Source organism: Tyto alba, unplaced genomic scaffold, assembly GCF_018691265.1.
Source record: "Tyto alba isolate M040663 unplaced genomic scaffold, T.alba_DEE_v4.0 Super-Scaffold_7, whole genome shotgun sequence".
Taxonomy (NCBI): Eukaryota; Metazoa; Chordata; class Aves; order Strigiformes; family Tytonidae; genus Tyto; species Tyto alba.
In genome coordinates this window covers 32793173-32820560 of record NW_024881328.1, presented here as the reverse complement: position 1 = coordinate 32820560, position 27388 = coordinate 32793173, and the positions used below count along the sequence as shown (strand labels likewise).

The window sequence follows — 27388 nt, the reverse complement described above, 5'->3', positions numbered from 1 at the left end:
AGTGCATAAGCAATCCAGGAGGTTCCTGGAATGTGCTGATGGTAACTTCCTTCTCCAAGTGATAGAGGAGTCAGTGAGGAGCCATGCTGTGCTCGACCTTGTGCTCACCAACAAGGAGGCACTGGTGGGGACTGTGAAGCTCAAGGACAGCTTTGGCTGCAGTGACCATGAAACGGTGGAGTTCAAGATCCTTAGGGCAGCAAGGAGGGCGCACAGCAATCTCACTACCCTGGACTTCAGGAGGGCAGAGTTTGGCCTCTTTGGAGATCTGCTTGGCAGAGTAACATGGATAAAGCCTTGGAGGAAAGAGCAGTCCAAGAAATCTGGTTAATATTCGAGAATCACCTCCTCCAAGCTCAGGAGTGATGCATCCCAACAAAGAGGAAGTCAGGTAAGAATACCAGGAGGCCTGCACAGATGAACAAGGAGCTCCGGGACAAGTTCAAACATAAAAAGGAAGCCTACAGAGGGTAGAAGCAAGGACAGGTAGCTTGGAAGGAATACAGAGAAACTGTCCAGGTAGCCAGGGATCATGTTAGGAAGTCGAAAGCCCTGACAGAATTAAATCTGGCCTGCGATACATGGGCAACAAAAAAAAGCTTTTACAGGTACTTCATTGATAAAAGGAAGACCGGGGAAAATGTGGTCCCTATTTGGAAGGAAACAGAAGACCTCATCATTCAGAATATGGAAAAGGCTGAGGTACTCAATGATTTTTTTGCCTCAGCCTTCACCAACAAGGGCTCCAGCCACACCACCCAAGACATGGAAAGTAAAGGTGGGGACTGAGAAAACAAAGAACTACCCACTGTCAGAGAAGATCAGGTTCAAGCCCATCGAAGGAACCTGAAAGTGCACACGTCCATGGGATCTGATGAGATGCAACCACAGGCCTCGAGGAAACTGGTATATGAAGTGGGTGAGCCACTATCCATCATATTTGAGAAGTTATGGCAGTCCAGTGAAGTTCCCGCTGACTGGAAGAGGAGTAACATAGACCCACCACCCCGCCCCCATTTTTAATAAAGGAAATAAAGAGGACCCAGGGAACTACAGTCTACTCAGTCTCACCTCTATGCCCAACAAGATCACGGAGCAGATCCTCCCAGAAGATATGCTAGCGCACATGGAAAATAAGGATGTCATTGGTGGCAGCCAACACTACTTCACTAAGGGCAAATTGTGCCTGACAAATCTGGTGGCCTTCTATGACAAGGCTACAGTGCTGGTGGATATAGGAAGAGCAACTGATGTCATGTACCTGGACTTGGGGAAAGCATTTGACACTGTCCTGCACAACATCCTTGCCTCTAAATTGGAGAGACATGGATTTGATGGATGGACCACTCTGTGGATAAGGAATTGGCTGGATGGTCACACTCAAAGAGTTGCAGTCAATGGCTCGATGTCCAAGTAGAAAGCAGTGATGAGTGACGTTCTTCAGGGGTCAGTGTTCGGGCCAATGCTGTTTAACATCTTTGTTGGTGACGTGGACATTGGGATCGAGGGCACCCTCAGCAAGTTTGCCAATGACACTGAGCTGTGTGGTGCAGTCAAAACGTTGGAGGGCAGGGATGCCATTCAGAGGGACCTGGCCAGGCTGGAGAGGTGGGCCCATGCAAAACTCATGAAGTTCAACAAGGCCAAGTACAAGGTCCTGCACATAGGTCAGGGCAATCCCAAACACAAATCCCAGCTGGGTGAGGAGTGGGTTGAGAACAGCCCTGTGGAGAAGAACTTGGGAGTAGTAGCAGATGGAAAACTGACTGTGAGCCAGCAACATGCGCTCGCAGCCCAGAAAGCCAACCGTGTCCTGGACAGCATCAAGAGAAGTGTGGCCAGCAGGCCAAGGCAGGGGGTTCTCCCCCTCTACTCCACTTTCATGAGACCCCACCTGAAGTACTGTGTCCAGCTCTGGGGCCCCCAACACAAGGACAGGAATCTGGTTGAGCGGGTCCAGAGGAGGCCATGGAGCACCTCCCTGATGAGGACAGGCTGAGAGACTTGGGGGTGTTCAGCCTGGAGAAGAGAAGGCTCCAGGGAGAGCTTATAGCAGCCAGCCAGTACTTAAGGGGGACTACAGGAAAGCTGGGGAAGGACTCTTATCAGGGCGTGTAGGGATAGGACAAAGGGTAACAGTTTTAAACTGGAAGAGGGGAGATTCCGATTAGATTGAAGGAAGAAATTCTTCCCTGTGAGGGTGGTGAGGCACTGGAACAGGTTGCCCAGAGAAGCTGTGGCTGCCCCCTCCCTGGAAGGGTTCAAGGCCAGGTTGGACGGGGCTTTGGGCAACCTGGTCTAGCGGAAGGTGTCCCTGACTATGGCAGGGGGGTTGAAATTGGATGATCTTTAACATCCCTTCCAAACCTAATCATTCCATGATTCTACGTTTTTTGCATGACCTTGCACTGCATTCACTGCACGCTATCAAGTCTGCATATTGGAAATCAAACCTCAGTTCCTCTGCTTACAGCAAAGACTATATTGCTTAACAAGATCACTTCTGCAGGAACCTTCGTAGAGTTAATTCCATTCAGTATAAAAAGGACTTATACTGAGCTATACTTTTTGCAGTTTAATCCTGAGTGAGGTTGGAGAGTAGAAATCCCAAAGAGAGTTAAAACACAGCAAAAAACTTCTGAAATACTTTAAATAAGATTGCCCCTGAAAAGATAAAACGCTAATCAGTGGCATACATGTTCCATTCAATATTCAATTTTCTCCAGGGAAAAATCAGGTATGCTAATTTCACCATGAATTATTATATGGAGTTCTGATCCTTCTGAAAACCAGCATACGGAAGGGTTACTAGTTTAGAAAACAGAACCGAATTTAATTACCCATATTAAAAATTACTCTGCATTCGCCTATCATAAAATCTAACCAAGGAGATACTTAATACCAGCATAAACGTCAATGAGACAAAAAAAAAGAGAGTTCTGGGCTCAGAGAAACAATATGACAAGACTATCTCCAAGCACTGTGAGTCACAAATGTATCTATTAAATATCACCATACCGAGTAGGATCTTTGGTCTCTGAAAGAATCTCAAGGAGTTCATCGTTAGATAAAAAAAAGAATCTGGGGAAAAACAGGCGCTTCTTCTCTAGGTATTCATTAAGTCCCTTTAGAATTAGCTCCAGAAATTCATCACACTTCCTCAGTTTTTCCAGTATCTTGTCTATTAATACTACTGCCAGCACATGTTTGTCCTAGAAAATAAATTATTTTAGATTAAAATATTAATGCTTTCTCAAGTAAGTTACCACAAAGCACTACTGGAAGTCTTAAGCAAAGTTCTGCTTTACTCAAACCATTGCCAGATTTACAATTTACTAACCTTCATTGCCAGGGTTCATGGGAAAAGCAGTTAGGCAGTTGGTATTTAAGTAAATTTTTCAAAACACTATTATTTTTGAAAATAATTTTCAAAGCAGGTTCAATTCAAACAGCACAACTCCCATCATTCTGTTGGAGCAACATGAATTTACACTGCCTATTCAATTGGATTTTGTAATTAAGCAACATGAACAATGAAAACATTTTGATGGATTTTTTTTAAAGTGTAGTTTTATGACAACAATACAGTCACACATTAAGTGGTAATTGCCTACCAGAGTTCAATGCAAAAAAAAAAAAAAAATCCTTACATATAAAATATATAAATATACACACAAGATTATAAGTATTGAGATGGAAAAGTTGTACGTGGGCAACACTGACACTTCAGTACTAACACTAAGTATTAATGTGATCTAAAAAAAGGTATTCTCTGATCCTAATATGTTTACTAACTAAATACATGTTTAAAGATTTTTGCTAGCAAAACATGAATGGTTATATTCTCTTTAAGAATATAAAAAAAATATCTTTTTATTTCTTTTTACAATAGCATCTGAATAACACAAGTCAAGATACACTACTGAATAGACACTGGGTTTCTTACAGTTACACACTGTGTAGGTGTCAAAATATATATTAAGACATATAGTGCTTTCCAAATTAAGTTATCTATTTAAATGAATGTAAATGCTTAGAAAACTTTCATTTTATGTAGTAGCTTATCTCAATTAATACAAACACAAAAAAGATTTTGCAAAAGACCTAAAGACTGCCAAACTAAGAAGCTTTAAAGAAATACAGTTGTCTGAACATCAGGCTCTAGCATTTAATATGCCTTATGACCAATTTATAACCTTATCATCATTACATTTTTTAATCTTGCTCACCAAGTATGGGGTTTGGGGAGTAAAATGCAACATACATCCAAAAATAGGAAATTGTGCAGATTTATGACTGAGGAAGTCAAATGAAGCAAATGCTTCTACTCAGTTCCAGTATGGCCTTGGGTTCATCTGTGACTGAATTTGTTCTAGTTCAGTTCTAGTTCAGGCCCATGCCAGTACATTAACTGGCTTGCTAACCATGAACTGATTCAAATCCACCCATGTTTCAATATATAATGTTCTATAATGACAAAGTCCTGGCAAGAAAAGGGAGAGTGATTAATCCCAATCACCTGCTTCACTTCCCAAAGTCGGGGAACACAGTTTCTGCCATAACTTCTCCTTCAGCACTTATATCAGACTGAATTTCCCTGTAATTTGAATGGTGCCAGAATGACCACAGGTGAGATGGAAACAGAGCTAACTAGAAATGTTAGTCAACACTTATATCCTCTCTGCTCTACCGAGTGAGTCTGCACCTGTACACACACAGCATAGCGAACATACCCCAGATTAAAAAAAAAAAAAAAAAAAAAAAGATGCATGTATATCCAACCATAAGAAACATCAAAGAGATTGGCTGGGAGAATGTCAGCCTCATCAGTCTACTGAGGGCTTGTAAGAACTGCTGACCATAGTAACAAAGAATACTCCAACAATGGACAGCAGAAATCAAAGTTATATCCAGATTATTTCAACTAGGAACAGTTTTGTCAGAACCCATTACAAATATAGAATGTCACACTCAGAAAAGTCCCTGATAGAGTTTGCAGAACAATGCAGTCTCACAGAGCAAAAGCACAGGCGACTCATGTTATGAGGGACAGATGAGGAGAGACAGGCTAGACTGCTGTGCAAAGCCCAGAAGGTGCAAAAAGTATCTGTAAGAAACAAACTCCTCACAGGGTAACAATGCAGATTTGAGCCAGTAACCTGATTGCTGTTCAGTATCAGTTTGGAGAATGTAATAATAAATTCTAGGTTCAGTTTCAGTTCAAAAACTCGAAACATTTTGGAGTTATTTGCAATATGCATTCAGCTTTGGTTCAACTCCATGCTTATATTACACCTATACTTCCAATATACTGAAAAAAAACAGAATTCTATGCTTATCTAATTAATCTTCATGGGGGTGCACCTCCCTAATACAATAATCATAGTGTTCCTTTGTACATGACATACATTTACTGTCATTTGCCTCTTGCATCATACCAAACCAGAACAAACTCAGTAACTACATACTCTTTTCATCTATACATAGACAATTAAGCTGTCACCATACAAACATAGTACATAATTGGTTTTGTAAAACAGTTTTTAATGCGCAAACAACCATGTAACTATACGTTGTCAACAGAAAGAGGTTTTGTTCCCTTTCTTTGCACATTTATCATCAGCAAATGGAATAAGCACAACTGGTAAAACAAATCAAAGCTGTGCTGCCAGTTTTATAAATGGGGTTCTTCCTGCTTGTTTTTACCTTCATATGAGAAAAAGTCAGGAAGAAAAATAATTTATGCTTCAACATAGATTTCCTATTTACAGTTCTGTTAAGGCATGAAAGAAAAAAAGGGAATGCCATCATTCTTAGTCATTCAAAACATCAGAATAACTTATTTTGTCAGTGACTCTGTCAGTGTCAGTTAGGGGAAAAAAACTGTACCAAGAAAATAGTATAAAACAAGTGTATAAAAATAGTTTGAGTAGCCTGCTAAAGCACTAACTCTAGTTTCTAAATATAATTTGTAACATATCACACGTTGCAGCCTGAGATTTTTTTTTCAACTTGCTTTCTTCCCCACAAAGACATAAAAGCTTCTGTATCCTAGATTTTTTTTAAATTTATGGGAAGTAGAAATGAAACCACTAAGTAATTTAACCCTCATTCATGTGCACTGCTTAAATTAGATATTTAAAATTAAGGAATATATGATTATTCAAATTTGTGATGAAAAACTAAGAAAATAAAGGAATATTATAACACACTGCAATTTTATAATACAATGACCTATAAATGCAAAAAAGCAAGAATAGACTCAGGTTAGCTTTATGCTTTAAGACAGACCATTCATATAGACTAGGGAGAAGCATTCCTTTAAGCCTTGAAACTCAAACATTGCATTTGTGGAAACAGAGTGCCATCTTCTGGAATGTTTACCCAAAATCAACTTGAGATTGGTAAACTATTCTGGTGTTTCCACTGTCCTTTACAAACGAAAGATGATTCTGTTTTCTGCCAGTGATGACATATATCACATTCAAAAAATACTTTGTATTCCATTTACACTGGGTATCTGAATTAGATTTTATCAAAACAGATCGTTCAGCACAAAATGTTCAGAAATAGAATACTCAACAAAATTCTGAAATTCTTGCCTTTTTATTTCTACCAAATTTCTTCCCCAAAATTAATACTATTGATTTCACAGCTCTATGGGATAAATTCCTGATTTTCTTCTAAATCAGAAGAAAGAAAAGAAGAAAGAGGGTGTAAGACAAAGAGAAAAGGGGAGCATGAGGGGGAGAAATGAAGGGAAAGAAAAGGAAAAACAATGACTAAAAAGAGAATAAAAAATTAAAAATAATTTTATTTTCAAGTGCTCAAGCTGAATTGCCAAGAAATGAAGCAAATGCTTATTTCTGTGTAATACACATTTTGTGTATTCCTACGTTTGTGTATACCCAGTATAAAAAGGACATGGATCTGCTCAAGCTGGTCCAGAGGAGGCCAAAAAGGTCGTCAGGGGGCTGGAGCACCTCACCTCTGAGGACAGGCTGAGAGACTTGGGGGTGTTCAGCCTGGAGAAGGCTCCAAGGAGACCTTATAATGACCTTCCAGGATTTAAGGAGGGCTGCGGGAAAACTGGGGAGGGACTCTTTATCAGGGGGTGTGGGGATTGGATGAGGGGTAATGGTTTTAAACTGGAAGAGAGGAGGTTTAGATTAGATCGAAGGAAGAAATTCTTCCCTGTGAGGGTGGTGAGACCCTGGCCCAGGGTGCCCAGAGCAGCTGTGGCTGCCCCCTCCCTGGAAGGGTTCAAGGCCAGGCTGGAGGGGGTTGGAGCAACCTGGGCTGGGGGAAGGGGGCCCTGCCCGGGGCAGGGGGTTGGGACTAGATAATCTTTAAAGTCCTTTCCAATCCAACCCATTCTATGATTAAGATCATATCCGCAATCTGAAAAGAGCTCAGACCTAAAGCTTTTAGACTGAGTGAAGATTTTAGACTCTGTCCTAAAGACATAATGGATCTCTGAAAGTTCTGCAAAGGTGTGAGACAGATGAAAGCAAGGTTGCTAATTTTTTCTTTCAAACAACACTCTTACATCCCTACCCTGGAAAACAGTGAACCTCATAAACCTTGTCAAGTCTGTTGAATAGCTTAGTAAGCCCACTTAAAATACTAAAAATGCAACATCCTACTAGAAATGCTCTTGATATTAGGGAACTTTTTCAGAACAAATGCAGTTTTCTCTATTCATTATTAGAATCATTAGCTTTATATTATAAGATTCCCAGAATTACTGGGTAAATGGTTATTCCCTGAGGAAGAGAATTCGTAGAGCATCCATTCGGACCATTGATCACGTAACTGCTGAAAAATCAGCTGTGCCAGTTTCAGATGTTACCTCTTCCCTTACTAGTACCACGTCTTTGCTAGAAGCTATTGCCCTCTCATCAGAGTCAGCAGAAGAGATCATAGGCATGTTCTTCATCCAGTCAGGCTGGCAAATACAGCCAAAGTAACTCAATCCAAGGCTGAGAACATCTAACTACTGAAGCAAAGAGCATTCATACAATCTCATTAATTGATCCGAATAACAGTGCTAACTTTCAGAAAGCAGCCAGTAAGCAGCAGATTGGCAAGGCACTAACATTTTGAACTGCCAGACACATGCAGTGATGGTGGTGCCTGACAGCTACCTTATGTACTGATTTATAGTAGATTGGAATAGTACTTTTGAAGCAAGCTACATATTTAAACAGTTTAAAATTAGAGACGCATCTCTACCATTCAATGTGCAAATAAACAGCATTTTTTCAAAACAATCAGTGCAGAATTTCATTGATTCGTGTAAATTGACCTACAGTGATAAATCATCATTCCTATGTTACTTCGGTTTGTATGTTACTTAATTTTACTCACCAGAACAGCACACAGGCTATGAGAAGAGATTGGAAGAGCTGGACTTGCTCAGATTGGTGAAGTGGAAATTAAGGTAGAATTTAACTGCAGCCAGCTACTACACGAAGGGCAGTTGAAAAAAACAGAGCCAACTTCTCAGCAGTGACAGCTGGGCAACAAGGAGCCACAGGTACAGATCTTTGCTTGGGAGGTTCAGCTTGGACATTAGGGAAAAAGTATTCACTAGGACTATATTGCAGCACTGAAGTCTCTGGAGGAAATCTGCAAGAAATATCTGTCTTTGGAGATTTCTGAAATTTGGCTACACAAAGATGTGGCTGACCTGATATAGTGTTGGCAAAAGTTCTGCTTTTAGAAAGAAGTCAGACTAATGGAACTCCAGTGGCCCCTCCCAATCAATGTCTCTCTGATTCTATGTGAAACAGTTCTGCAAAATAGTTTTTAACACAACCCAAGAAAGAGGGCTAAGTTGAAATACAGAACAGATTACTGGTTATCAGAAGCAATTTTTTTTTGGTACATACTACAAATTCACTCTGTATTCTTAAGACAGCAGTACTTACCTGAGAAAGTGACTTCATTAAGTCTTTCCATATCTTAACTACAATACTGAATCGTCTACCTTCCTCAGGCATCTGAGCCATGATGTCAGGAGAACTGAAAATTGGCTCCAAATAAAGCCAAGTAGCCTGAACCTTCAGCCATTCATCCAGGATATCCTGTACCAACAACAGCCTTCCTTCCCATTCCCTATAAAATAAAATAGCATTAGTTCAAATGCATTCATTGATACTTCGAGTAAAACATTTCCAGCAGACTGCTAAGATCTTTTTGGCAATTTGCATATTCAGCAGCAAGTGCAACAGGTGTAAGTCTTAAGTTTTCAGCAGAATATCATATTCACCTAGACTGACTTCCTGCATAACGAAGTTCACATTGATTTCTGCAACTGGATCATCTGTAAGGTTGACTGTAGGATTTCATGAACTAGGTTAATCCAGTAAATAGGCTAACAGTACCGCTGAGTAAACATAGCACTCATTTTAGCATGTATCTTAGTATCTGTGGACAAATTCACTTCAACTGAGTATGTAACCTGGTTTCTGGCATACACCAAAGATCAGACTACTGTTTCTAACTGTTTGATAGGACAGACAGGCTGAGATGGCAAAAGAAATACATAAAAGTAACCTAAACTACTAAACCAAAAATATGTAGATGATGTCCCCAAAAGACATGTGGTCTTAATGAAGAGATTTCAAATAGTAGCATAAATAGTCCAATGATTAGCCACATCTTATTTCTGACTCCAATCTCCAGATGTGGATGGTGAACACATTTGTTTGATAGAACAGAGTCCTTCAATATTATTGCACATCACTATGGGTCCACAATATTATAATTCAATAGCTATTCAGTCTTTCCTATTGATAGGCAAAAATTCAAGATCCTTTAGTCTATCATTTTTTCTAAGTGTCCTCAATTTTTTTGCAGTGTTTTAAAATTGTTAACACCACCATTTGACAGTTCTTACTATCTCACAAATATTGGACAGACGTGATATTATCAGTTCTCTAATATTACTGGTACTTCTAATTCACTGATGTAAGCAATTTGAAAAAATATATAAAAATAGAATGCTATTTATAAACTTCTAAATTATACTTTTTTTTTTTTTTCCTGTATATAACCGGTATTATTTTTTACAACTCTCATACCGCTGGAAAGGACAGATAGAATTATTATTAAAAGTGCATGCTGTTAAAATATATATTGTATAAATGAACAATAGCAATAATTTTCTCAACAGGACACTCATACATGGGCTGCACCGAGTTCTGTAAAATGATACATGTGAAAACACACTTAACTTCTTCCTTCATTCATTTACCTGCCACTGATATTCTAAACAACAGACAGCTTTGCTTGCATGTACTTTCTCCTCTACCCGAAGTCCCTCTTTCATCTCTTTAGGTATTGGTACCTCATCTGTGGTGGTTTTGCTTCTACCAAGAGGTAGAGAAAAATGCAGCTTTCCAAGAGGAAAGCTCGGTAGGTCAGTTAATTTGCTTACACCAAAAAAATATACCAAAATGAAGACAAGGAATTTGGAATAATCTCTGGCAAAAATCCAGAATGCTTTACAGGGTTATTGAGAAAGCAACAACTGTGTAATCACCTAGTTCTCAAATACTGAAGTAATAGTAATACCTTGTATTACTACAAATGCTGTCAGTCACCAAAAAAATCTGATGAAATTACCATAGTGTCTTTTTTGAGTAAGCACACCTTCCATTTTACATTAATAAGGAAGAAACTCTTATACTATAGTACAGTAGTAATCAGGGAATTAATATTTATTGGAACGTACATGTATGCATATGTACATATGTTTTCATATCTATTGAATATGTGCTGAAATCTGAAATGGCTTTTTTGGAAGTTAATGGGAGTTTGGAGGCATCAGCATAGTTAGATAACTATAGCCAAACTTTAGATGAAAGATTTTTAGTTTTCCACAATATGTCTGTTTGGGGGATTTAAGCAGGAATTGAAGTATTTGAGGAAAGAGACAAAAACAGATTAAATTCTCTGCTCAAAGATAGAAGTACAGAATTTTTAACATGCAGTGCTAAGTTTTAGAATTTAATTTTCTACATTAGGAAAAAAAAATGATCTTTCATCACATCGAGAAAATTAAGACAAATTTCAAGGGGTCTCCTTTATATACCTTTTATATATATACCATGACATACCTTAAGGACAAGAGTGCATTAAAAACCTACAGCAACCCCTCCAATGCATTAGCACTTCCCATAAAATTAACTAAAAGTAAAAATCAGCTTTATGGGGTTAAATAGCATGTAGCTGACAGGAGACAAAAGGTTTAGCCCTTTTAAATTACATTAATTCACTGCTTAAAGGGGATAAACAAAAGCATTTAAAATCCCTATGCTTTAGATTAAGCAGTAAAGATTTCTTATTTGATAACATTACTTGGTGACTTTCTATTAGCAGAAACATTACCTTACTCTCTTTTCATAATACTTAATGAATGGAGATCCTCTCATAGTCTGAGTTTTGACAATGTGGTCATCCAATAACATCTGAATATCATCTACAGATGACAAAATATGGGTTCCTGTGTCTCTATAGGCAAGAAGAGTGAACTCCATTTGATCCCATTCAGAAATCATTTTTGTTAAAGCTTTCTCAAGTGAATGTTCTTTGCTGGCTGTTTCACTGATGGTCTCAAACTTTTCTAGGAATGGTTCAAGATGCAAGTTAATATATGACAAGACATTTGAGCCTTCAGAAGGAGACAGTGGTAAACCAGCAATTTTTGACATCTCTTCCCAGTGCCTTTCTTGCAAACCAGGATTGCAGATCACCTGGATTAGAGGAATGTGACATCTGAATTCCTCTACTTTTGTTTTAACCTGTCTTGTCATTGATAATGCAATTGGAGAATCGTGGAAGGCTTTTTCTAGTTTATACAGTTCATGCCAGTAGTTTCCTACATCTACCTCTACTTTGTCTGGATTCACTTCTTTGAATGTTCCCTCTGTCCAGTCTCTGCGTTTTCTGTTGAATTCAACAGTCATATCATAGAGATGAAGATACGGAGCAAGAGCATTACAGATGTTTTTATGCTGAGGGTACTGAGATACTGGCCATCCAAAAGACTCTTCTTCTGAATTTAACTGACCAATCTGTTGAGACATAAGTGAGGTCTGAAATACAAAGCTGTCCATGATACTAGGTCCTTACAACAGGAATTAGTGAGGTTTTCTGATGTCTTCAACAAGTTTCAAATTAAGTTTTGAGTTACTAAACCAGCCTATTACATAAATGCTGTAATTGATTGCAGTTAAAGCAATCTTTAACAGTAACAGCTCAGCATTCGTGCTAGTCAGTAAGGGAATATAGTTAGAGGTCTAAAATGGTACCTGGGAATTCCTCTATAATTTGAGTTACCATGGAGGCTTTAACAGATGGGAGGTAATAATGAGCATCAGGAACTGCACTTCCAAGAACAAGAAGTGTAATTTCTATGCAAACATATGTAAACTTAACCCACTCTCTCACTATGCAAAGTGCTGCCATATTAACCCAAAATCACATGGTAACAAATTACTGTGTTCAGTAAATTTACAGTTCAAATTGCAAATCACGTAAAAATATTTCACAGCTGAATTAAGAATTATTTTGCCACATCTCAGCAACTGCAATGCTAAGTAAACTGTTGATTCTGACAATACAAATATTAAGATTTACAATTTATACTATTGGACTAGATTAGACTATAAACTGTACCTTATCGGCAGCAAGAGCCAACTTTGTATGTAATGCTTGAGCTTTCCTCAAATACCTGTTGACTTCCTGTATATCTCCAAACGTACAAAGTTCTTCAACCTGCTTAGAGTAGCTTTTCAGTTCCTCAACAAATTGTTCACAGCGTATCTAATAAAATACCAAGTAAGCATATACTCATTAAAAAAAAAAAAAACAAAAAAACAAAAAAACAAACCACACACAGTAAATTTCCATAAAAAGGAGGATTAATTATTCAGATTTTCTATATTAGGACACTTTATACTTGGAGAAAGTCCAAGACACGCAACATATTTGCACGTTACTATCTATTCCACCCAAATTCAACTTCGGGTTCTATGTCGTAGGATATATTCTGAAACCAAGCATCAAACCATACAAAGCAATAATGTGTTTCAAGATAACAGAGTCTATGCTGCACATTTATTTATAACACAGTAACACCAGCTACTTCCTTAAATACATTGCATAAACATAGAAGCTCACTATCTCAAAAAATATATGATCTAAGATGAAATGATGATGAGACTAAGGAGCACAAGAAAACCAAAGCAGACAGCTATACAGGCAGTAACTGTAATGAATCAGCAGCCTAGTAATCAGCAACCCTTGTGGAAAGACCCCATCATTTAGATAACAAACTGTACTATAAAAGTCTAGTAAATATAATTAAAAATTCTATCAGAAATAATACATGTAAAGTATGGGATTAAAAAATAAAACCAAATAAAACAAACCTGAATCAAGATGCAATTATAAAACTACCTTATCTAACATTATCCTAACAGCAAAATCACACCTACAAATTAATGTAGGGGGTTTATTTTGAGCAATCATAGAAATTTCATATACTGTCATTGACTCCAAAGAGATTGCTTATGTGCATAGATCAGGCCATACACGTCTTTGAAAGATCTACCTGAATTTTACTAGTTCACATACAGACAACTTTCATCAACATCGCTGGAAGTTCTGTAACCAAAGAGCTTTCACAGTGTAGAATGTGAGATGTGGCTTATCTTGCAATATTTGTGGATATGTGAAAAATAAATGAATGGAAAGCAGGCAAAAATTAGTTAATATCAAGAATAATATAAAGGTATGTATTTCAGACTTATTTTTTAAATATATGGGAAAATAAGACCATTCAATCCACTATTTCATGTTCTATATGCCATTTAAAATTAGTATTTCAAGGACTTTTAAGATATTGTCATTACAAACCTTAAGACCATCTTGAAATTGATCTGTTTTTTCTTCAATTGTCTTTCTGTGCTTTCCAAAGATACTTGGCATTCGTGCATACCATTGAAAAACAATACTGTTCAGTCGAATGTCTGCTGGTGAAAAGCTGACACATTCTATCAGGAAAGAAACACAATTTACAGCATCCACTAATTTCTGCTCCAATTCAAGCATATCCCACGTTTCCGCTTTCTGCATACAGGCCTGGGGAATAGAAATTAAAAGGGAAGACATTTTTTATATAGTTTAATGCCAAAACAATGCCTGAAGTAGTTAATACTTAACTTTAATAGTTTATTTTTTTACAAGGAAAATTAAATAAAATTATAAATACATGATCTGAAAAGGTATTTATATGGAATGGCACGGTATTAGTCATTTTTACAGCATATAACTTGTTAATACAACTTCCTTACTAGCTATTTTGTTGAATAAAACTGAAAAGAATGGATGAAGCTGTATGCACAAAGGTTTGGACTAATGGAAGCCAGTCCAGAGAGCCTGCTGTAAACGCTGCAGGTTTGGGAAAGAAAGCACAGTGCTACCAAGGAAAACTTAGTAAAATAACTACAAGAGAAAAGAAGGACACACTTCAGAAAGGGAAGATTAGGTCCTCCCGAGCAGTAAGGATGGATATAAGGAATATAGACAACCACTGTACCACTCTCATTATGATTAAAATAAAAATTATGCTGTTCTTTCAAATCTCAAGAGTTGGCAGTAAACTGCGTTGATATACGTAACATTCTGCATGGTACTCTTAACAAAACAGTTACACAGCCCAGTTTAAACAATAATCCATAACGAAGCACTCTGAAGGCCTTTTAACAAGAGAAGAGCTGTATTAGTAAAAATGTTGGCCAATTGGGCAGATCAATAGCATACCAGTATATGTAAACATAACTTGATATCCATCAACTGAAGATACAGAAAAATTTAATATGATGACACAACACGTTATCATTGCAAACATTTTTAGGTAGGGATAAATTATTCAGTAAATATCTATGCTTGTGCTCTTTTAACAGCTGTTTCCATGTTTGAGAATATACTCATTGCTATGGATCTAGAGAATATTTGGCTATTAAAAGAATACCCCAAACAAAGACTGGTGCATCTTTTCAGCAATGAGATAAAAGAACTATTACATTTGGTGCTGGTATAATATTACATGCAATTTCTTTATTCTCCAACACAAAATTATAGCATAACGTATGCATTTTAAAGGAACCACATTCTCAGATAGCACACAGATCAACTTCTAAACATTACACTTTTAACTAGAAAAAATTACTTCAGTTATATCCTATGTTAAACTTCACTGTACCAAAATTTCAAATCACTCAGACCCAAACTCAGCCAACCACTCAGGCACCCAATTTATTTTAAGCACACACCTATATTCTATACATCTAATATTGGGCACGTACATCAGAACTTTGCTGAACAGCAAGAGACGAAGACACATTACATTTCAAGTGTGACTAAGTGCTTTGCAGAACTGGAGCCTGAATACATAGGAGAAACAGCAGGGTTTTGATTACAGAAGTGGTATTTGTAAGTGAGGAGATAGGATTTTACAGTTACTGAACTGCAAACCCTACATCTGCTAGATTTTAAAGCACCGTTCAAGAACAAACATAAAAGCAAAATTATTCCATACAACTTGCCAGCGAGTGCTTTTTTAAGTTTTCTTGTGAAGAACTAAATAAAGTTCCTTGCATCTCAAGTTTCAACTCTGATTAGTTTAAGATATTGGGAATGGATATTGAGTCTTCAACATCTAATTTGATTGCTTCAGTTTAATTTAGGAGAACCGAGCGATATTCACTGTTTGACTACATTATCTGTTCAGAAGCCCGAAGAACACACAGTCTAAATGTAATTCTACTGGCATGTTGCCCACACTACAGAAATTGTTATCTGCTTACACTAGCTACATGGGGATAGAAACAAAATCATGCACTTATTCTAAGCCACTATATCTGAATACGTTGTTTCCTGAAAAATCAGTGAAAAAACTTACAGGTAATATCTATATTACTAACAGGCTCAATCAGCATTCCAGCCAGGCACACTGCTTGCTAGCAAGCTCCCCTACAGCAGTGTCTGGTCACTTCTTGATCACACATGCTCATCAGGAAGAAATTTTTGAACATGTACCCTCACATGCACACAAATTACTGTACTAACATATTACGTACACAATAAAACATGCACAAAAATATAAATTAAAAAAGGGTTAAAGGAAGATGAAACATTATTTGAAATACATCTTATTTAATTTTACAGAAACATTTTTGCTTTCACTAGTATTAATAATATTTTTAGTGAGAGCAATGTGATTGAATATTCTTCATGAATCTTGGTTTAACACTTTGAGATTCAAAGGTATTGTTTCAAATTCAGTCTATTTCAATACTTTGTTTTAATGGCTGTCATAGCTAGAAAAAAACACCCTCAAAGATATACAGATCTAAATGGAAAAATTGCATTATTGTCTGCGCTTAATAAATCACGATCCCATCTGCCAATAATGCAAATGTTTTGTTGCAAACTAACTGGAAGGTCTTGCATTTTTAACAAAGGCATTCAAAACCCACTGAAATATTTTGTAACATTTTTAAAAAGGTTAGAAAGTTCTGTTTCCAAGATTTTAAAGTGTACAGATATGAGTTTTTATAGGGGGGATACACAGTTTTCAGCAACAACAACAAAAAAAAAAAAATAAAAAAAAAAATCACATAACAGTGGAATCATTTCCAAAGATCCATTTTCAAACCGCTCTCTCTATAGCATGATTTTCTTCTGAAAAGCAGTGAATTTCTCACTCATTCTTAGAGATGTCACCTTACCCTGAAGGACAGATTAAGTGTCATAGTGTCATTATTTTACCAAAAATATCTGTCAGGTAGCACACTATTGACAGCCTCTTGTCATCACAGAAAAGGTCACCAAAATTAGGAACACTTCATTTTTTTGTAAAAGAAAAATTCATAACTCATCTTTAACAACTCTTTTCAAGGAGCCTGCCACAAGATAACCAGCAAACCTCTGTGCAGCACAGATTTTCATGGTTACACCCCTACTCAATACAAGCCATTATATAGATTTTACTATTTAAAGATCTTGTTTTATAAAAATTAACCACATTGATGACATCCTGTAGAACTGTGTGCACTTTTGGCTCCAACATCTTTGCTGCCATAGCGTGTTTAGGAATGATGCAGTGAATTAATTTTACATGTGGTAGTACCTCTGTAACTTTACTTGAGAATCCTTTTTTTTTATTCTAGTCAAAGAAGCCACTCCATCAGAGGTTACACTTGAATAGCTTTTCCATAAAGCTTTATTTTTATTAAAGTCACTTACTGTTGAGTATATATTTTCTTGAATACATCTTCCCTTTAGTGGCTCAGAAAAAGGTAGTAGCTCATGTATTGCATTATTGAAACAAAATCTAGCAAATACCATAAAAACTGAGGTATGTTAATCATCTGTACACTTTCATCCAGCTGTATAGCAAATCCCCCATATTGCATAACTTGTTCTAATATTTGTTTCTACAAATCTTCAGCAATGTTTTCCATGCACCTCCCAACAGTATTTGCTGACAAAAGAAATGCATTTAGTCTGTCATCATATTGTTTTTCATCTATTATTTCAGCCATTTTTACCACAGCAGGAAGAACAAGTATTTCCCCAATGGCATGTGGCTTTTTCTTTCACTATTAAGAGGAGGCTTCTGAGTCTTCTAAGCATGGATCATTATATTTGTAGAATACTGGATTAATTATCTCATGACTTGAAACTTCACTGAAAAAATTGTAGAGGTTTCTCTTCATGACCTGGACACTTAGTTTTTACATGTCTTGCTAAGTGTGATGGTTTCATATATCATTAACTAATATCTCAAGGCACAACAGACATTTCGGGCAAAATGCATCATTAATGATAGCAAGTGTAAATTTGTATCTCAAATAATCTTGCTGATAATTTTGACTCTTTTTGGCCAACTTGTCAAATCTGATTAGACCATCATTATTTTTAACCTTGAAATGTGGAGGATGAAGAGCTCATACGAGGTGTAGAACTGTCAGCTCTGCCATTTTCTTGTTGATCATTTGCGCTCGCATTATTAGTATTACCTTCAACCTGTAGTTACTTTGAGGGAATCTTTTTAAGCCACTTGCCCATCTTGTGAGGATAAGGTTAGTTTAGGTAACCTGTAAATCTACTTAACTGGGTACACAAACTGCAATACACTGTAATGCACTGAAAGCAAATGAAGAAGTGAGGGTGCCTCTGTGAATCCCTCTGCATTGGAGAACACCTGCTCTTTCCTCAGGACACCTCACGTGTATGTCACAAAGGAGCCTCTGACATATAGACTGAGTGAGGGCATCGGTGTCAATCTGCATATTAAATATTGGTAAAGGTTAATTTCTTTCTCACTTTAAGATAAAAACTATTTCCTTCACGTACTCCTATGGATTGTCTTCTGCAGCCCCTCAGCTGCAGACCCCCACTTTTGAGACAGGTGCCCTACAGAGTTTCAGTCCATGCCAACCAGCATTCTTGCCAGTAATGCCACGGCACAGGGCAAGTGACAGCAGAAAGCTACTTCTTAAGGCCAGAATAATAGTATTGGCAGCTACATCTTGCTTGGAGTCTTATTACAAAAAAAAAAAATAAAAAAAAAAAAAATAGTACCTTAAGTTCCATTAGTTCCTGTGTATTAAACGGAGTAGTAAGGGCTTTTTCTGATATTCTCTCAAACTCATCACGTAGTCTGAAAAATACATAAAATAACTAGTTTGGCACATAGGTTGTTTTAATCATCCTTGGACAAATCACATACACTTATAACAGCAAAAATTAGATCAACATATCTTTTAAGGATTAAAAAAAAAAAAATCAACAGTGAAAATAAAATTAAGTACATTTCAATAAACATTTTCTGTTTGAGAGTTACCTCACATTTGTGTCTTGATGATCTTTGAACATTTTGGAAATAACTTTTTCAGAAATATTATCTGCTCGCTTTACCAAAGCGTTCATTAATTCATCACAATGCAATTCAAACATTCCTAGATGTAGATACTGCAATACAAATACAATTGTCAGAACACTGAATAGTTTTTACCTATTTTCTCTCACTGTCTTAAGCAGAATTTCAGGGATCTTACCTAGGAATTTAGTTAAACCATAAAATGTTTTTAAAACTTGCAAGTGAAGAAGAAAAACCTACAGCTGCAAATAACAGTTCTTCTGTATCTGCACACTGAACTTCATATATATCATACTTCTATTGCTTTTTACCTTGACAAATAACCCAATTCCTCAGAAAAGAAGGGCATCTACTGTCTGTAACAGTGAATGTTGTCTGGTGAAATTACCAAGTTTAAGATACATCTAAAATGTTTAAGATACATCCTGCTTTACTGTTCAAGACATGTGACATTCCTCAGGATTAAAAGGGACTCTGACTCCCAGTGAGTCTCCGAATCCAGCACTCTGACTAGAGGACAAATGAGCTTGACTTCCGCACACAGAAGCCCTCATGAAAGGCCTGTAAGTACTAGCTTCTCCAGAACTGAGGTTTGCACTGAATGCTAGGAGAGAAACAATTTAAGGAAAACCACTTCAGCCTTCTGAGTTTTTTCAGAATGGACAAAGAAAGGATTCATACCACAGAATGTCCTTATACAGGGGCAAAAAGTGGCTCACGTTAAGGATCCTCTCTCTGCCTTAGATGCTTGGAAGGAATTTGGAGGTGGCTGGACCCACACTTTCTCTTACTCCTTCATACATAGGAGGAACATATTCTGAATGCCTTCAGAAGTCCCAAAACAATTTCTAGCAAAAATAACTAAGCCTCACTTAAGTATGCAAATATACCCCAGAAACGTTAACTCTTGAAAAAATCTTTTTCCGAAAAAATGAATTTTATTTCACTTAAATTGTCTCAAAGCTAACTATCATTACCTTTGACAACATGCTTCATACAAAATCAACATTAAAATTATATCCATATCTCTTTATGAACATCATTATAATTTACCTTCCTAGAGGTATATTTTATTTCCTTAGCAAGTTTCTGGTACTTTATAATTTCCCTTTTCATTTATTCAAAGGTATGTTCCTCTGTCAGGAATTGATCAATATCTTGTTCAGCTTGTTTGTTTATCAAGAAGCTGTACTTATCATACAGCTTAATATGTTCCACAGGTGCAACACTTTCTTTGATAATCTCTTCTTTGATCCTTTTCTTATGTTTATCCAAGACCTCATCGAGGATGACAGGCTTCAAGACAGTTGATGAGGACTCACCTTTTGGCTTTGAAAAAAAAAAACAAAACAAAAACAAAACAGACAAGAAAAAATAACCAAACAAAAAAACAAACACATTTTCAAATTACAGTTATGTCTGTAGCTCAGTTAAGTCATGAAAGATAAAGAGGATAGAAAAATCAACTAAATGTTACTTTAAAATTTTTCTAATTAGTGTCCGATTACAAACTTAGTTTTACAGATATAGCTATTTACACTCTAATCTCAAATTTTTTTGACTCTTACCCTATGGATGCTTGCCTCCAACAAGTGATAAATCAGAACAGCATCATTCAGAAACTTGAAGTCCACATACTTATATATCCAAAACAATTCTATCAATAATTTTAAATTTAATCTACATGGATTTTATTTTTCCTGAATCACTGGCACAACGCCAACTTTGCTATCAACTCATGAATCTGTAACATTAGAAATACAGAAAACACTCCTGCAACACCCCCCAGATGATCTAAAGAGTTGCTCTTAGGCATTTAAACATGTTTGAGATGCTCCTTTGGACTTGTCTTTTCAGAGGTTACTGATTAGTGCTTTTATAAAGCATAGAAAACTACTCAGGTTTATTCTTGGGCATGTGTTAAAGTATATTAACAAAAACACCAAGGGTTAGTATCTTCACTTAAAATTCAAGTTGGTGCTAACCAGAAAGGGCAGCAGAAAGTCCAAATTACATTCCTTCAAGAAAAAAATAATGTTCACTTCCCACAGCTCTCTGGGTAATGATCAACAAGCACACAGGGCATTACTTTCACTCTCTCCATATTAAAAAGTAAGACTGATATACTCACAGTAACGTGCAATTCTAAACCAAATAGGTACTTTTTTTTTTTTTTTTTTAATTATTTCACAAAATATACGTACTTCACTTAACCTGGTTTCCTGTTTGACCTAACATTTTAATCTGGTTGAAAGCATAAAAGAACTAAAATATAAACTGCTTAAAAATTATGGTTTAGTTTTATGTAAATGATAGTCTACTCAAAAGATTCTATATTTAAAAAACCAGTACCCTTTCCAGTATCAAAATACTCAGTGTTTTCCACAGTACTGCAGAAATGTGTTTAAAATTTAAATGCATTAATTTTGTTTGTAGTACATTTGTAGTAACTGCTGTAGAAAATAACTCACAGAGGAAACTAGTTGATTCTTGGCTTTATAGTTGCTTACAGAACAGTGACTAGGCCTTTTATTAACAAAATTAAGATGATTTCTAATTGTTCAAATATCCTGAAAGAGTATTACAATATTACTATGTTACTTCTGACAATAGGGTTATTCATTAAAATACATAAGAACTAAATGTAGAAACAATATAATAATAAAACAAAATCCATGAGTATTGTAATATCTTACCCACTTAGAAAATAATTTTGTCTCAATTCTTGGTATATCACTGACAGCTTGAATCATAAGAGTATAAATATTCAGTAATATATCCTCGTAGTCATTAAAATCAGGTTCAAATTTAATACCATCATTCTCAAGGATTAGTCTCAGGATTAAACCTGGGTGTTTGTAGGCTTGGACTGATTTCTAACACATAAAAAAAGAAAGTAAAATATTAGTTAACCTCACTCAAGCAGGAAAAGTGAAAGGATTATTAAGAATTGCTCCAGCATATGCATTTTAAATTGTCAGGACTTTAATTGCAAATGACATGCCATAATCCTAACAAAAATACTTGTGCAAGTAGGAAGCATTTCTCTCATAAAATTTACTTAAACTGGTGTTCATTAAGATGAAATACAACATTTCTAGTAGGCGCACGAGGCATCCTCTACACACCAGTGAACAACTTTTTTAAAGTTGTCTGCATAGACTGAGGCAGAGTAGCTTTACAGTAAGTAGCCCTCACAAATGTAGCAATGTTTGAGTTATGCGTATAGCAGCACATATATTCAACATCTAGATCAGTCACTATGAATCTACTAACCTTAAAAAAAAGTTGAAGAAGTTTTACATCCAATTTTATTTGCTAAACAAGGACCCGATCCACCAAAACTAAACAGAGCATTATGAGGTTTATATGTGCAGTATGGATTCTCATGTACTCCAGTATGAAAATCTGTGTATGCTTTTGTCCTTGGTGGCATAATACCATTTTTCATCATATCTTTAATCTGGATCGGTCATATCACAACCTTCCTACATCTGCTAATATATCCTAACTACACAAAAACTTAATTAAGAAACAAGGAAGTATTTTATCACTACTAGGTAGCATAGGACCACCATTAGGAAGGATAAAATTAGAAAATACGTACCTATTAGTAATAACAACAGAAAATAGTACAGTAGACAAAGCTCACAACTCAAAAGCACACAAATCAATTACAAGGGAGTAGGAATGAAAAATATATACTCTGCTTCCACAACACAATTCCTTAATTCCTTAAATTCTCTGTATGTTTTTTCATCAATATTATCTGGAGCTGGAGTTCTGTGGATATTTGATGTCATGGTTGTGTTAACAAAAAGCCAAACAAAGATCCAGTTGCACTCCAAGACTTCAAATATCAGCAAGATATATCTACCTCTACAACAGACATTATGTGAGTGCGAAAGAGAAACCCCTTCTTACTCTTTTTTTCCCACAAGAACTATTCTGCCAAAGCATGTAGTAGATGCCTAGTAGTAGCAAAGAGGACTTCTTCACAGATATTACAGATATCTGTGAAGATATCTGTAATAATGGATATTACAGAGACAGCGCACTAGTGCAAGATACAAATGGCTTTTATATTAATGAATTCCTACTGTACGTCTGACTGCAGTATGTTCTTGAGGATACCAGATTTAAAATATGTTGATATTTCCCTTCTTTCATGACAAAAAACTATCTACTCTAACTCTACTTAATAATGAATTCCTAAAATACCATTCCTTTTTTTCTCCCAGAAAGCACATGCCAGAGTTCATAATTTCTTTTCTATTACTTTTTTTCAAAAGGAGCAAAATAGAAAGGAAACAAATTATATGTACATGGATGAACAATGCTGCCATTATGCATATGAAAGACTACTTACTGCAGGTTGAACAAATAAATCTGTAAAGTCTTGAATTGAATGTAAAAGTAAGTGTTGCAGTTGACAAGTCATTAAAGTGGCAGCACAACTGAAGAAAGACTTTAATTTAGTGATGCTGGCATCGCTGGGTACTTGTTTTCGTTTATTACCTTGGTAATAGATTTTTTGCACTTCTGGAAGCCACCTTAAAAAAATACAAATTTTTTTAAGTTTTTCAAGTGTTTAGCATCAATAGACCTGTGATTTTCAAGTTAATTGCTATAAATGTGTATTACACGCAGCCAAAAGATCCTGCAGTATACTTGGGAAACCATAGTTTAACTTAAGTATGACATACGGCAGTATCTTTAAAGTCTAATTGTGCCTCTGAAAACATTATCTATTATTATGGAACCATATTTAAAATGTAATACATTATGACAGACAATTTTACTGTCTTGCTTTGGACTCCTATTTCTTGGGCCAGAAAGGCTTCAAAGGCAGAGCACATAAGCCCCTGGCATTGTGCAGTCTGTTATGCATCCTTGTAACTTCAATAGATGTTAAGATGTGAAAGCAATCCAAAGGGAATTCTGCCCAGCTGGCCTTAACCAACATGAAATGGACTCTGGCATTGATGGGAAATAGGAAGGAAGAAAGCACAGATGCATGCAGCCTTCAGTTATAAGCAGAGAGGTATCTTCAGGGTCAGGTATACATCTGAAAATCATAAAGGCAATATGGAACAGAATCATAGACAAGTATGGAAAAAACTTTCAATGTTAATAGCATAAAAAAACCCCCAAGTATGTAAGACTATAGTGGCCTCAACAGTTGTTTTATTTAACTAAAACCTGAAACAGTAAATATGCAGTAATATGTAACTGCAGGAATCAAGCATTATTGGTTAAAGGAAGATCAGACGCATACAAACAATTGTTTGGCCACAAATATCTAAAAAAGACCCAGTAATTTTGATCCTTTATTTGAAAACTGAACTACAGCATACTGAGTGCACTACCAAGAAAACTACTTTTCTTCTAAAATATCTCAAACTGAATATACAAACATTATGACACCCAAATACTTAACTTTTGAAAATCTTAGTCATAATCTCTAAAGTCAATGGATCTCACTAATACTCTTGCAGATGAGACTGCTCTCATAAGCAGCTACAAAACTGAGAATATACAAACTAAAATTCCAAAATCATCAATAGATGTTCTACATAGATACTGTTTACTAAAGTGATACTAAGTTAATCTTCCTATCAATGAGACACTTTTTGTGAAGTAGGGATGAGGCAAGTCTTAATATATAATAAATATCATAGTTTATATTCTAAAATGTCATGAACTATTGTATTTTCACATTTATCCAGCACAAATGAGTGCACAAAATAAAAGCTTTTGTCATAACAGACATATATTGTTAATGCCCCTCTAAGAAGTAAACAAAATACGTTGCACCAAAATTCAGTATGATAACTGCACAAATGATGATAACATGCTCAGTATTTACAGCAGTTTTTGTTCATAGGTCTCAAAGAATTTCACAACACTGCATCTCTTTAATGTGTGTTAGAGTTTCAAAAACAGCTGAAAAAAAAAAGTTAAATATTTCCCTGTAACTTAAAAAGATATGGGTACACTGGATCATACTTCTTAGATAGAATCACTTTGGATTTTCCAATTTCCTTCATGACTTTATTCTGGAAAAATGAGAGGTCCTCAGCTTCCTGTTTATTGTGATATATTTCTGTATCAAGAAGGCGTAAATTTCTGAAACAGAACACGAATATTTTAGGAGCATATTCACAGTATCTTGGTTTTTATTCTTTTATTTCCATAAATTTTTCATATTTCACATTTCAAGGAGTTTTTAAACCTATTTTAAACACTTAAAAACAATGTTATTTTCAGAAATTAGTTTCTGTTGTTTCAGAACAAGTAAATATAAGCACTGTGGTAGTATCTGTATGCATGGTCTTAAATTGAAGTAGTAATTGCTCCATTTGAGCATATTAATTATTTTCAGAATCAGAGTTTGTGTATATGTTACTCATTATATATAGGATGAAATATTAAAAATTCTGAATGTGTTAAATTGCATCAATTTAATCAATTTAATTGCATTTCTTTCTAGGACTGGGTGGATTTTTACAAATATAATAAAGCAATGTAAAAATAAATAAAAAAACATCTAAATCTAGCTTCAAAATAATTTTAAGTTTTTGTATTTTTAAAAAGACATTAGCTGAATTCTCTCTCCTACTTAGGAGATAATACAAAAAATTTTAAAAAATAGAAAAACACTCCCTGCAACTTATTACAGCACCTGGCCTAGACAAGTCAGTTCATTCTCTTTTGTATCACCAGTCAAGAAATAAGCAAGCAGTTTGGGCTGATACGGAAAGCAGAAAATAATAGCTCATCTAATGCCTTCTTCCCTTGTTGATCAGGTAAGAGAAAAAAACATAAATGTCCTGCTAAGCAAGACAGCAACCCTTCTCTTCTTGGGAGACAGACTGTTTTGAATATTCCTGACCTGGGAAAGACCAAAAAAGTAGTGTCAAATTTAAACAGAGATTAAGGGACTATATTAAAAGCAAGAAAGACTATTTAAAAAAATGGAAGTAATATCCAAAAATAATAACTTTTCAAACATGTCAGAAGCAGGAAGCTCGCCTGAGTCTCTAAGACAATGAAGAGAAAATGAAATTAAAAAAAAAAAAAAAAAAGAGGGCTTAGAAAGAGTACAGCAACTCCATTCTGTAGCCTTTCTGTACAAGGCACATGGTGTCTCAAACTGAAGTGTCAGTGGAACAGGCTGTAGAGCAAAACAAGCCAAAAAACAAACTCACAAATTGCCAGGTCTAGACAGCATTTTCACCCAAGCTCTAATGCAAATCAAGTACAAAACAACTAAGCTACTCAACTTTCACATGTAGCTTCTTGCTTAAAAATGCCTAAATACCAAAAGGAATCAAGACGGCAAAGCATTCCCTGTGATTTCTGGGGAAGTACAGAAGAAAAAGTTTGACCTCTACAGTGGAACAGTTGGCAGAAACTCTTCAGAGCTTAACATTAGAGGGAATGCAGACAAATATGTTTGGGATAATTGGCTTTTGAACAAAGTCATCATATCCATGATCAGTGTTCAGATGTATATATTGTAGCAGTCTCATATTCAATAGGGCAACTTGGAAATCTTAAGATGACACCATATATTATTTCCCTATATAGATACTGAAATCATTGAGCAGCTGAAATCTAAGAGGTACAGATAATACTTACTTAAATGAGGTCTCCCACAAGTTCAGAATAGCAAGCATTGAAGGATTTATTGCATGCAAATTTTCTTTCATGTAACTGCATGCTGACAAGAAAGACTTGTTCCAAGGTTTTGGCACTATTTGCAGTCTAAAAAAAAAAGCAAAACACAAAACTAACAAGAAACAGTAGTATGAATGTAGCTGTGCTAAGAATCAAAATATTTATACATTTGCTTTAAGAGAATTGTTTTCCATCCCAGAAAGAACAGAATTCAGGAGATAAATCTAACTTTCCGCTCATTATTCAGATAGCAAAAAAATGTCTGCAAATATTGATCATTGTATATAAAAAAAAAAAAGAATATGAGAGAAATATTGGCCAAATGATAATTGTAACCCATTCATGGTCCCCTACATTTAGCATGTAATAAAATCATTACACATATATAAAGTATGTAGTCAATTCATATGCAGTATCTATGTTCACACTCATCAATTCAAATCTACAAAAAATCATGAATTTAGAGCCTCTTCATGAATTCAGTTGGCCAGCTTTAAAATCTTTAAAAACACTAAGCTATTTTGGTGGGGTGTTTTATACACTCATAGCTTTTTCTTTTTTTTTCTTTAAAAATTGTTTTAATTTTCTACAGGCAGTGTGATTTTACTATTAAAATATTAAGCACCGCAACTTAAATAGTATACATTGCAACCTTTAGGCTGCAAGGGAAAAGTAAAACAAGTCCTGACAAATTTCACATTTATTGGTAACAATTTCATTCTCATTTTCATAATGAGCTCCTAT

General features: G+C 35.8%; 1 protein-coding gene across 1 annotated transcript in view; it reads right to left on the bottom strand.

Moving 5' to 3' along the window:
• Positions 1-27388, bottom strand: part of DNAH7 (dynein axonemal heavy chain 7) — a 119956-nt gene that overhangs the window by 82410 nt on the left and 10158 nt on the right. The window contains 12 exon segments of the mRNA XM_042808455.1: positions 3019-3212; positions 8934-9120; positions 11398-12083; positions 12688-12834; positions 13930-14154; positions 18664-18742; positions 18926-19053; positions 20015-20290; positions 21658-21837; positions 23331-23514; positions 24971-25090; positions 26606-26731. Of these exon segments, the coding sequence (XP_042664389.1) occupies positions 3019-3212; positions 8934-9120; positions 11398-12083; positions 12688-12834; positions 13930-14154; positions 18664-18742; positions 18926-19053; positions 20015-20290; positions 21658-21837; positions 23331-23514; positions 24971-25090; positions 26606-26731 (2532 nt within the window).